This window comes from Numida meleagris, chromosome 4, assembly GCF_002078875.1.
Source record: "Numida meleagris isolate 19003 breed g44 Domestic line chromosome 4, NumMel1.0, whole genome shotgun sequence".
Lineage (NCBI taxonomy): Eukaryota > Metazoa > Chordata > Aves > Galliformes > Numididae > Numida > Numida meleagris.
The window spans coordinates 8,972,042-8,985,615 of NC_034412.1; the positions used below are offsets into that span (position 1 = coordinate 8,972,042).

Sequence of the window (13,574 nt, forward strand, 5' to 3'; positions counted from 1 at the left end):
CACAGGGCATACACAGCAAAAGTAAAGCTGAAAGAGCTGGCAGTATTACCTGAGCACGGGACTATTCAAGCAAGTAAGTACTCAACACGTCAAAACCTCCCTTACCACCAGGGACATTCCCTTCCATTGCCCCGCCTGTACTCCCTGAAAGAAACGTGCCCTCCCTGCACATACACTGTGTAAAATGGCAGCGAGCGAGCAGCACAGAAGATACAGGAAGTTCTTTCCTTCTCTTTGCTGATTTTCTATGGTATTTCAGTTCCCTGTGTTTCATTTTCCTTACCTGTAATGAGAAGTTAACGATAAGGGCATATCTCGTATTTCTTGGGCAGGTGCACAAGGCATTAAGAGCCACCTCGTTTTCCTGAAATGCTTAAAGGTAACAATTTGGGCTAAGAGTGGAGCTGCTGTTACCTTGTGATCGTCACTAAATTTCTCACGATGCATTTGGAACAGGAACATACAGCATGTAGCTCCTACTAGTTTTATTGCTGCTGGCCCCGGGGGCATCCTATTTGCACTCCAGAGAAAAGGCTTCTATTTGTCACTCAAGAATGCATCATCCCCCTTCCCCCCTCCCCAAAATCCACAGCTTATACACCCTCTAGATCTCCACACACTGTTGCATGAGTATCTGAGACCAGCATTTCTGCTCCACTGGGCTGACGCTGGCAGGCCTGAAGCATGCTTCCTTCTCTCCCCTCCAACCTCAGGTCACCGCCCTCCTCTCTTCTGAGCCCACTGCAATCTAGTGCTGCTTGCATTTCTTCAGGAAACGACTCATCCAGATGGTTCTTAAATATGAGTCTCCAGCAGAAGGATGACTGCCACAAGCAGCACGCCATGCCTGGCTGCCTGCTAACATCTGGTCTGCATTCAGTGGCAGTGTAGACACACCCAGGGACCCAAATTCAAGAACGTTAGACCAGTTATACAGTGGCGTGAACAAGTGTCTAAAGAAAAGGAGACAGTAATGACATCCAGAGAATGTCTAATACGAGACTAGAAGTTTCCCCCCATACTTTGGAGAATTTGGGCCACTTTCTCCACCCGGAGACAGGAAAAAGCGTGTCTCTGTTCACATGACAGTCTGGAAATAGGAGCAGTGTTCAGCAGGATATAATTTCATGGTTGTGCATCCTGCAGATGACAAGTACAATGTCATACACTCCTGGCACACTCACAGCGCACGACTTCATTCCTGGAGAGCTCCTGCAGAGCTCCCTCCTTTCCCACCCCAAGTGCTGACAAGCAGAATGGTGACTTTTTCCACTTACTCTGTCTGCTCCTTGTGGATGATCCCGAGGAGCTGGGACGGCTCATTTGCTGGGGTCCAGACTGAGAGAACTGAGGGGCAATGGTTGGGATCTTTCCCTTTCTGGGGCTGGCACTGTGCATTTCAGGAGTGCGAGGGATCTTAGGTTTGCTGGTAAAGGCTGAAGAAAATTCGCTGTAGGACATAGAAAAGGGTCAGCAAATGCATGGAGAGAAACATACGAACAGTAAGTCTGCAACCAAGTGAAACCAAGTGACAGCATGCCAGCCCACCCCAAATTCAGGGAGACTCCAAATGGAGCGGAATGTGGCACTGCAGGTACTACCCCAGGGCATGCACCCACCACAGCCCCCCAAACCCAGCCCTATGGATGCATCTATTCTATTCAAACCCAGTTCTTTAGACAACAGGATTGAACAGGTTCGGGTAAGTCCCTCACAAGCAGGTAATAGATATTGGTGCAAAATGCATGCAGGGATGCTACAGCACAGGAATGCACCCTTGTAGGCCGCAACATCTGCAGACACAGAGCCCTGCTGGCTCCCAGCTGTGACAAGATTCATAGATCTCCCAAAAGTCTTTGTCAAAAGCGCCAAAAGCTGCGATGGCACCTATAAAATAAATTCCCTAAGCACACAGGTACCTCGCTCACACTGAGAACGCTGCTGTGATTTCATATTCTGGTATTCCTGCAGCGTGTGCAATCTTTAGTATTTAGTCCATAACTGTGCGAGGACACACTGTCCTTTCCTGTCTTTAGCATAAATGTATTTTTTTCTGGCATACAAAAACTGAAGGCTACCAGGAAATACAGGTCCGCAACATAATTTTGAATCTATATTCATGTTGGTTCTGGTAAGGCAATTTTCTCTTAAGGGGAGAACAGATTAAACTGAAATAACAGCTTCATGAAGAAGCACATTGTATTAAAAGGAAATAAAAGCAGAGTCAAAGTAGGAGATCCATAAAAGTGCCATGGAACGGAAGGTGATTAAAATTTTATTTGGAAAGTGGCTGTGTTATTATCTCCATCAAAAGAACCCTTTGTGAGCATCAGAGAGGGTGATTAGGGGATTTTCAAGACATTTAATCCCTCCCCCCCTCCCAGGAATGCTGCTGAGTCAATGATCAGCCATTCCACTCCCTGCTTCACCTTGCACGGAGATCTGGCAGCTAATGCTTCTTTTATATCTGATGCAGCATTGTCTGTATTTTGCATTCTTATATGTTAACTACTGGGGACAGAGACACACCGACTGGTTTCCTCAGAGCCATCTTTGCAGCCTTCCACCTTGCACTGAGTACGACAAGTATTAAACTTGCACCGCTTCAAAAGAGGAGGGGGCAGATGGCAGCAAAATGAAGCCAAAACCCAAAGATGGGCTAGATTCACCCTGAGCTGTGAATCACACCTTTAAATGTCTTCCCTCCATCAAATAGTTTCATTGTTATGGCTTATTTGCAGTTTTATCCACTCGGGCTCAAGAAGTGCGTTTCAATACACTCGTGATATCTTATGTGGACTAAGATATGCTAACATAGATGAAAAAGCACGACCCAACAGCCTCAGCAGTATTTGAGCCATAAATAAGATCCTTCATTATTTGGAAATAACTTGACTGAGGAGAAGGAATATGAAATGGTAATATATGATGGCTCACGAATTTCTGCTGGTATTCTGACAGGATGTAGAGCAGATCTCAAGTCTCCCTGCACCCAGGTGTCACTGAACTATTTCATCTTCTACTATATCAATACACAGACAAAAAGATCAACAGAAACTGGTAAAATACCATTAAAAACCAAACAACCTATCTGGCATCCTTTAGGATTAGAGAAAAGCAGCAGCAAAATCTACTGTGGGATAATGACCTGTAACACTTGGTGAAGAAGTCACTTATGACAAGGTATGGTAATCCAAGAGCAAGTGCTCTAACAAAAAAATAAAACAAAAACCTGTATTTGCACTGACAAGAATGAAAATTGTTTGTCTGCAAAAATGGAAATGGTTGTTTACCCAAAAGTGCACAACAGACCAACACTGAGGTCTAAATCATCAGCCAAGAGGCGTGACAAGACTCGACATACAAACACAAGTTACAACTGTTTTCTCCAAGAGAAACACACTTGGACTTCTGGCCAATTCTACCAGATTATAAGAAAGGGGAGACTGAAGTAGATCCTCCAGAGCTTAATCTCTTTATGGTGATGATACTGGTCATAGTCATGATAAAAAATAAGGGATTTTTTAAGCGAGCCTCCATCATAAGCTCAAGTCCGTTACTCACAAATTTATGCTTTATCAGCTAAGAAGCACAACAGATCTGTATTCTTACATGACCAAAATGCAGCAGAGAATAGCAGTGCAGGAGCAGCTGCCAGTCTGGCCTGCATCAGTTACAACCATTTGTTCCTACAGAAACACAATAACTGTGATAGACATGCCACTAGTAGGGCATCTCAGACTGATTTACTGCCAATGTAACTTCACAGATCTCTTTGCAGTTAAATTCCCAGTTTACATCGCTCAAGGAAGAGGAGAAATATGAGCGGTGACCTCAGCATCCCCACGAGTCAGTCTTCCTTTTGGCACACAGAACTTTTCTGGATGGTCTCAGCATTCCTCTAGTAGGAAGGAGGCACCTCTTGTGGCAGCAGATATATGACCAAAACAAAGAGTAATTAATTCACTCTGTTTTGCAAACACATGAAAGTATGCTTCCAAGGAGGAAAGAATGAAAGGAAGAACAAAAAGGCAGGTCTAGCTATTGCAACATCAACATGCTAACAAAAGACCCCGACACAGAAAACACTATGTTCTGCTCGGACTGTGAATGGCTGCATTCCCATATCTGTAACTTGAGGCTGCTTTCGTAAGTACAAATTACAGTATGCATGGTGAGGAAGCATGAGATGAAGAGATATTATCTCCTTCTGCAGTACTCCATCCATTCAGTTAGAAATATATCACTGAGATTTAGACACACTTTTATTCTGAAATATTCAAGATTATTGAGGACATGTCTTTTTTAACAATGGATAATGACTGCAGGGAAGCAAAGCCTCTCACTGAGGTAGAGGGCAAGATACTCCCTATTTATCATCTCTTGCAAGCAGAAGCCTGAGAAATAACCTCCCACCATCAGCCCAAGTACAAAGAAAGTAATTTGGTCACAAGGTTCCCATTGTCTGTCTGTATGTGTAGTAAGTGCTTAGCTACTGTTAAGACAGGCAACACAGAAGGAAAACCAGTAATGCTGGGATAGTATGACTACTAAGCACTTCAACTGCTTGAAAGCAATAATATATATATATATGTATATATATACACATATATATGTATATACATAAAAGCATCTGTACACCAGAAAGAAACAAAGGCCTAAGCAAATAATCCAGTTCTCAGAAGTGCTGGAGCTTTAACTGACATGGGTAACTAAGCCATTCTGAAAAATCTGACCCACAAAGAGTCAGTAAAACCTTTAACGCATCTCCACCCATTCTGTGTTTTACTTTTGGAATGTATTTGCTTTTAACATTTCTATACACTCAGTGTTTAAAACTTGGCCCAATCAAATTCGCTTTAGGAAAAAGCCGTTAATGTCTGAAGGACGCATGCAGGTCCTGAAAAACTTTGGTAAATCTTGGTCCAGTTCCTAATGAATTCCTAGTTCTCGTCCAGGATATAACACTGCCCTCCGTACAACACAAGCTTCAGAGGGGGCTCAACGTATGATCAGGATAAGGAGAGCAAGATCTTTCTTCTTTTAACAGAAATTGTTTCAAGACAAAGTTGAAACCCTCTACTGGGAGAGTCTGTAATATTGACTTCCTTGCTCTTCCCACGTAGGAAACAAACCATCAGGGACTGTGGTCAGCAGTGCTAGCAACTCAGCATGTTTAAAAAGAGCATATCCACTTAGATACTTAATTTCTCTTCTGCATATTAATTCCTGCCCTCTTCCCATAGCTGCACCTCTTTCTTTACTATTTCAATGATTTTTCATGGGGTACACTAGAGTCATCTAAGGAAGCGATCAGGAAGTTTTACTTGCAGAAAACAGGGCTGTGCATACATGTGATGTTCATTAGTAACATCTTGCTTGAGGTTTCTCCCATTCTGGACCAGATGCTTAGAAATTGAACGGCTGCCTCTGGCACTGCTAAGGGTATTTTGTTTGGCGAGCACTACCACAGCTGTCTCGGACCAGACTACATCATACATCAAATGACTTCACAGATTGTCTTCACAGCAGCATGGAATTAGCTGGTAAATCCCCTCGGACTCCTCTCATGCTCTTAGATATTCATCTGGATAACTCATACCTATGAGATTGCCCATTCACTTTGTCTTGGGTGAAGTCGGTAGATCGGGAAGACAAGATATCACCAGCTTTGATGCTTCGGTCCATCTTACGGCCTGACGAGAATATTTTAGATGGCTTCATTTCAATTGCTATTTTAAAAGGAAACACAATTCAGTGAGGAATTCTTAACAGTTTGCTAGCAATACAATCAAGTAGCTGTGTGAAAGAAAGGCTGAGACAAAAGCAGGCTACTGAGTTACTGCGCAGAGCGCTCTACAGCTCATCAGCTGAGCTAAGCTAACTGCATGTGTGCATACTTCTAGCCCTTTGCAATTGCAAAGTAAAGCATGCTTGGACCATTTTCAAAGCGGCTCTACTTTGCATTTGCAAAGGGCTAGGAGCACGCAGACCACCAGTTAACATCTATCAGCTAATAACTGATGCCGTATTAAAGCCACAGGAATGCAAGCACTGTCCATATCCACAGCAACACGCAACCACAGCAGGCAAAAAAGTGTTTAGAACACCTCTGTGAGAATTTAAGTCTATTACGTTTGCTCAATAAACCTCACCTTCTGCCTTGCACTAATGCAAAACAGAAGGACAGGCAGCTTGCTGAGAGACACAAGACTACCGAGATGTGCAAGTCCAATATGAGGGCAGGAAAATCCCAAGCTCCATTCCTCTGCATTCCTCCCATGCCTGGGACAGATTGCCCTCCTGTTTATTTGCTCACATGCTGATAGGGATACAGTTCAGGCCACTTTCAGACAAGCACTTGGCTGCCCAGCGCATGTTCCGTCTGGGATTCACCCTAAGTGTAACAAGATGACCAAGGTTCATCTTTAATCCACAAGTTTTCTGCTTGTAGGAGGCAAAAAAAAGAGTCAGAATTATTGACTTGTTACCAAACTGATAACGTGGGAAGATGGTCGTAGACAGAATCAAAAAAAATGAGAAAGCAAGACAAGAATACGTGACTAGATCCAGGAGCAGAGGACCTGGAAAATAGGAAAGGATCAAGCTTTCTTGATGCTAATCTTTGCTTCCTTGAGACATGACCGTGTTGATATCAACCATTCACATAAAGCTTTTATTTTGTTCTTTTTACTCTTGTTCTCTTATTATTCATTTCATGACTTGAACGCATGAAACTCTGAAACCCAAAGCATTTGTGTGATGCTGAAAAACACACACTCTGAAGTGAGCAGCTTCCTGATGTTCCAAAGCTCATTACATTGCATATTCTATTTCACAGCAATGATATTTGACTGAACATTGTGAGAGCCTCTATAAGCAGTAAAACTATTTTTACATCCTTCTGTTACGCACTGATTTCTGCTACATTTTAGAAGAGAAAGGACAGAGAAGTTTTGAAGATTTTTTTTTTTCTTCCAGAATTATGGCCTCCAGGGCTTGGATTCCACTGTTTGAACTGCAATCTTTTCAATCTAAGATTTACAAAAAACACTGCCTTCTGGAGAATGCAGAATGCCCGAAGACCCAGTCCCATTACAGCTATACAGAACCAAAGTCCTGTCACAACTGTCTCCGACATACACAAAAGTAAATAACCTTTTTATATGCACAGCGAGTATAAACTTGCAATATACTGTATATTCTGACCTCCAAGATTTTTCTACAAGAGTATAATCTAGTTATCTTACTAGCATCCATCTGCACATAGTTTTGACTGAAAACAGCTAGCAAACTTTTTCAGAGGATACAAAAAAAGTTTAGAAAATATGAGGACATTAAAGTTGGCAGCAATTTCTTCAGCATGAAAGCATTAAATCCATTCCCTCCTTCAAATATTAGCATTTGCTTTGCTGACTTGCTCAGATTCCCTGTTTAAGCCCCCCCACAAATCTCTACAAGCAATCCACCAGACAGCATCAGCAGCACAGATAAGGTGACAGAGGTCAGTGAACGCATTTCACTGGCAAGATATTATCAAGACGTGGTTCAGAAGGCACGCTGGCTCCTGGTGGCTGCATAATGCCTTGGAAATAGCATCCAAAGGAGAAGTTGTATCTACAGTATGCTTTAAAACACCAAATAGCAGCACATTTGATACCTGCTTCGTTTAATTTCCCTTACAAAGCATATGTACATCTCGGTTTCTTTTCCTTCTGCACAGGGAAGCTGTCAAACCAGCATGCTGCTGGCCAGCTGACCTCCCTGTAGAGCAGGCTTAGCTACACTCAGCACGCTACCGCACAAAGCAAGGCTCAAGGACAGCAGCTCTCACTCCTGCACAACAGCAAGGAGCCAAGTGCCCAGCTCAAGCAGGAGCTTCATCTGCTTCTGTCGTGGTCTTTCAGCATGTTATATTTATCAGCTCTAGGCATTATGCAAATGGATTCCTGTCTGCAAGACCTTGGTAACTTTTCTCAGAATCCTTTTCATTTCCTCTAGGAAATTCAAAAAGCAAGAAGAGAGAGAAAAAAGCTATGTTATTTCTTGACTGCTTCAAAGCATATTTTTTCAGCAAAGTAAAGGGAGGCTTTTGTCTGAACTTATTGGTAATTCTGTACTAGACGTGCTGCAACATCCTTTATCTAAGTTTGCAGAACATTTTGCCTTAAAACTCTAATTGGAAATGATAGTGAATCTCTGCACGCAGGTTGAAACTGTCACATCAGAAGTTACATGATCCTGTGGATATTAGATCAGAAAAAGTATTTCAGAAGCCTATAACCCCTTAAACTCCACCACATGCTTCTGAGCTCTCAGGTCCAGCTGAGTGTGCACTAATTTCAGTGTAAGCTGCAAGGACAGAATCTTTAGCAGCATCACCCACAATGCAGCTACACAGCACAGGGCTTCCCATCCTCCACAAGCTTTTATGGTTGCAGTTGCAAAATGAAGTAGATAACTGCAGCTGCCTTGATTTTTATACAGAGGTCTGGCCGACGGAGCCTGCAGGTGCCAGCACACAGTAATTCATTTAGATCTAAACAAGGGTACATTTGATCAAGTAAGTGGCTTTGCCTGCTGGGAAGTGCACTGTATCTGGGCTGCGGCTCTTTCCCTAGGCAGAGGACGTCATGGAGTGAAAGAAAATCTACTTAGCATGTCGGAAGCTCTGGTTATGATCCCTGACCCTTCCACAGGAAGGGAGATGGAGCGAGGCAAGGGACACCATTAGCATCTGCTGAGCACACATCACCTTCTGGAGCTGAATGTGGTCCCAAGGTCACGCAGGCTGCCCCAGGGTCTACAAACAGAGGGCATGCTCCAAGGCTACACTGAAAACAATAATTAAAAAATCTACAACACACGTTAGGCACCAAGTGCTTGCCCCAGCCAAGACAGATACCAAAAATTAGTAACACCTTTACAGAATATCCTTACGTGAAGAGGAAGTGCAGAGGTCAGCGATGCCGGAGCTGCTCCTGGCACAGACAGGAGGAGAACCACTCAGCAGAGACTGGGGTTTCTCATCCCTATCATGACAAGAAGTGGTATCATTTTCTGCCCTGGAGGAGAAAGGAGAAGGCAGGGTGATGAATATCTGCAGTTACCTGAGTGTGAATTCTGATTTCTTCAAATTGCCTGTAACAGAAGAAATTAAAATGTGTACTTTTCATATTGCAAACTAGTGCCGAGGCCGTGATTTAACTGCACAACTGTAGCTTCCCGAGACCAGCTGATGTTGGATGTATTTGGAATGAACATTTTTTCCGACAGCAATGAAGAGCCAAGGAAAGGAAACTGTACCTCCTTACAGTCTGAAGACCCAAAATACCAGCAGGACACACAAAGAAAAATACTGCAGCAGTGGGCCTGTGAGCTCTCCAGTTCTCAGCTTTTTCATGCATCTAAGTTTTGCTCCTGAATATGATGAGGATTTCACTTTATAGAGAGCAATATACAACACTCATTTAAAGGGGGTAGGAAGTAGAACAGTAGATTTCCCAAGTTAGGTGGATCAATGAGAAACGTAAGCAGCTGAAGATGAGAAAAGGAACAAGATTGCTTGTTAATAAGCAACAAAGCCCAGAAGAAGCAAGTAAGGTGTGAAAATCGTGAAAAGAAACAGGCAGATACAGAAAGTTTCCCTGCCCAATAGCAGGTTAAGGTAATTAGGCTACAGTTCTACTTAGAAAAGGAGCATTCCAAGGAGGCAGTTAATGATTTCACAGCTAAACCAGTTTCTAAGGAAACAGCTAGCAGAATATTAAGTAGCTCAGTCCCTCTCCGGTGATCTCAGCAGCGAGGCTTTGGAGAGGAGGGAAAGGAAAAAAGCAGCCTTGCAGTATTTCCTGGCTCCCCATAAAGCAAGAGCTTGTCCATACAGGGATCCCATGACAATTCATCCGAAATAACCAGAGACTTGTCTGTGCTGGGAAGTCAGAGAAAAAACAGCATGGAATATCAGCTCCAAGTGCAGTAGCTCTTCTGCACTGATTTTCTGTGTGAATACTCCTATTCAGCACCAGAAATCCCTCTCTTCTTTTTTGAGGTATGGACCAACAACTCAGAGATGCATTATAGTATCTCCATCAACTGCTTTGTCTTTCATCATGTTTTAAAGACAGAATACGCTGCATCGAGTCTCACGGATTTTTCTACAGAGTCAAAAATTTCAGATAATTCAGACTAATTGTCCCAGATTGTTCCTAAGTAAATATGCTATACAAGAGAGTAGGAAGTAACATTTTTCACACCATTTCATCTGATGGGAACACAAGCCACCTAGACCATTTAAAAGATGAAATACATCCACTTCAGATATTGCTTTCAAATTAAGGCAGATAAGATTTCATTACTTGTATTGTCTTGCTCTTGCAAGGCTTCCTATTAGAGTATTTCTCATTCTAGTGAGTCAATTCTTAGTAGAATTAGAAAGGCATAAAGCCATCAAAGTGTATCCTTTTCTGTTGCAAAATCTAGTTCGAGTGTGTTCATTCACTGCCCTTTTCTTGCAGACAGATGTGCAGAAAGGTGGCTTTATTTTGCGTCTAGCAGTGACCTGAAGCTGCACTGCAGAGGCACGGGCTGGGGAGGTGCTCATAAAGAGGTTCACACTTTAACACAGCACAGCATCAACGTCACTTGGGTAACCCCAAGATTTCTGCTAAGCAAACATGTTACTTGTGTGGTAAAAAAAAAAAGAGGCATTTGATCACTTCTAGAGATCACTCCTGGTACATAAATTGTAATGCACTACATTGCACCAGGAAATAAAAACTGTTTCCCCTGATTTGGCATGTTTTTTCCTGTTGGAAAGTCATTTCATTTTCACGTGGTTGTTTTCCTCTCCACTTCTAATGCAGGAATGTAATGCCTAAGACACTCCAGGAGTAATTAAGATTTACTCTTGAACAATACTTTCTGACACTTTCTAAATACACCAAATGTTAAGTAGGGCTACCTTAACAGCTGGTGCCACAGAATCAGTCCAGGTCTGCTAGCCCACCATGGGAAAAATACCATGCAGGAGAAGTGGGACCTTGAACACAGACCCCACAGTGATGTGACTCTGTGTATTTAATCATGCATTAGCCAGTCTAGACTTCTAAGGCACGCAGTTGTTTTGCACAACTGCAGAAAAAAAATGACCTAATCTCTATGCTACTAATGCAAATTTGTGCAAATTAGTGTTTTCTTCACACACACACACACTCTTAATATACAGCAAGAGGGAGAAGGCTTGCAGAAGCTGTGGATGTTAGGATGGTGCAAAAGTTGATGACTGTGAGAAATGATGCAAACTCCAAATTGGCATCCAGGTTACGCCAGGCAGAAGCAGGCTCCATACTCAGAGCTCATTCTTTCCAGGCTAGCAGTCAGAAAAAAAAAAAAAAAAATCAAGACTGTGCAAGACCAATTCTGCTCTGTGACAGCCAAAAATTCTCCTTCGGCCTTGGAAGCATGTGTTTCATTCACTTTCCCTATTTGGTTTTTTTTTTTTTGAGAGATGTTTCCTGAGCTCTTTTCATCCCCAGATCTCATATGCTACACTTGTCCATTCTGAGACCATGGTCACATAAATCAATATAATCCCATATGAATTGTACTGCTGCCAAAAAAAAAAAAAAAGAAAAAAAGAAAAAAAAACAGAAAAACACATCAGCAGAAAAATGTGTTTCTGGTGAATCAGGAGGGCTCTGAGTCAGATCACTTGCTTGTTCGAATGCCAGTGCAAGACAGTAATGGGAATGGACACGGGCAGGATAAAGCTGGAATCACATCACTCCCCATCCACAATGGTAAGCTTAGGTCAGATTCAACTACACATGTGCAACTACAGCCTGCATCAGTCCTCTGTTGTCTGTATGGACCTTCCGCCCTAAAATGTGGAAGAAATGTATTTAAAAAAAAATTGACAATATGAACATAGAAGCAAGCAGCAGCAGAGGAATGACATGGGACAATCTTCAGAATTCTGAGGTGATACAATCCCAGGCATTTTACACATCCCGTACAAGCTACACACAGAATACACTGCAAGAAGAAGAAAGGATTATGAACACAAAGGATATAACACACCTTCAAATCAAACCCATCAGCAAACATTTGTTCCACTTGTTAAACTACGTGACGTCAGCCAACGGATGTTTCTCTGCACGCACTACTGTCCATTCTATTTTGAAGAGATCTTTAAAGAATGACAGTGGCAATGCACTTTCAAGTATGGAGATTTTATTTATCCAGAAGCGGGAAGCATTTATTCAGTTTTTAAGATGTTTAAAAAACAAATCCAACTCTGTCTCATGTGTTTTGACTTACACTGGGTATGCAGTTCTGTGATAACCTGGCGTCACGGGTCTCTGGAGAGGCTCATCTTTACTCTGATGGACACCAGGAAACAGCTTCTTCTTGGTTTTTGGAGTATGAGTCATTATCTGATACGCAGGTAATAAAGAAATGGAAAAACAAAGAGAAGACAGTGGGAAAAAAGATAACCGGAGCCACTGAAGACATTCTATGGAAATACTACATTGGAAGATAAGTTGTGATCCAGTGCCACGACATATAACTCTCTGGAATCACTATGGGCTGTTCCATAACACCTTATCTCAGGTCATCTCCATCATCACCATAACCAGACTTGTGGACTCTGAGATCCAGAAGGCAGTCACATTCAACTCAAACTTGTCGCGGCACAATAAATGGCATTCATGCCAACTTCAGGCTTTCTTACTTAACGGCTTTTTGACGCTTGAGGTAAGACATACAATACTTGATCTGGGATAAAGCCTGAGGCAACAGTCAATCTTTCAACATTTTCTTTTTTTTTTTTTTAAAAAAAAAAAAGATTTCAGACCAGCAATGTTCCAGCATTAACTTGCTCAGCACTTTGCTTTGTGTGCCACAGTCACTGATCTAGCACTAGAACCCCAAGACTGCTGCAGCTTCTTATTGAGCTGCGGCCTGACCACCTCCCATGAAGGGGCAACTACTGTTCTCAAACTTACTCTACTTCTGAACCACAGCTAAGAAAAAGCAGTGAAGGGTGTGGTCTGCTATGCAGGTAGAACTTATCCTTTAAAACAACAAATTGAAGAAAAAATGATCTTAGAAGGCAATGAAACTGCTGAAACTAAACAATCCAGCAAATTCACTTAGTTCAGGATCGTAGCAAGTGGTACTCACTCCCAAGTATTCAGTTGTCAGCAGCTTCTCTCCTGTAAGCTCTCCCAGTTGAGGTTGTAAAACCTCATGTTTGTCCAGGTCAGCTTCCACGATGTCACAGTCCTCCTGCAACAGCAATGTGCATGTTGTTTGAGCACAGGCTCTAAGGAAGCTTTCATTTCAAATTTACTTCTCACTTCAGTAATCACTTAGATGATATGTACTTTCCAGATAAATGACTGTTAGTACTGCACATGTAAACTGTAATGTACAGTCAATTACTATCAAAAAAGCAGACACCTAGAGACAAGCTCACCTAAGCTTTTGATATAATCAGAAACTAGAGAATCTCGAGAGAAGAAAGATCAACCCCTTTCTCCAAAAATTCTTCAGCAGAAAGCACAGCT

General features: G+C 42.4%; 1 protein-coding gene across 5 annotated transcripts in view; it reads right to left on the reverse strand.

The window, feature by feature from the left end:
• Positions 1–13,574, reverse strand: part of ARMC9 (armadillo repeat containing 9) — a 58,263-nt gene that overhangs the window by 3,867 nt on the left and 40,822 nt on the right. For 3 of the 5 annotated variants that reach the window (XR_002438800.1, XR_002438798.1, XR_002438799.1), the window contains 6 exons: positions 13,189–13,293; positions 12,322–12,437; positions 8,941–9,065; positions 5,603–5,732; positions 1,278–1,450; positions 175–283 (listed from right to left, as the gene is read on the reverse strand). Coding sequence is in view for 2 of the 5 variants with exons in the window: in XM_021397091.1 (XP_021252766.1) it covers positions 1,278–1,450; positions 5,603–5,732; positions 8,941–9,065; positions 12,322–12,437; positions 13,189–13,293 (649 nt within the window). In the remaining 3 variants the exon portion in view is untranslated. The remainder of the gene's footprint in view (positions 1–174; positions 284–1,277; positions 1,451–5,602; positions 5,733–8,940; positions 9,066–12,321; positions 12,438–13,188; positions 13,294–13,574) is intronic. The other 2 variants (XM_021397091.1, XM_021397092.1) reach the window with 1 other exon arrangement.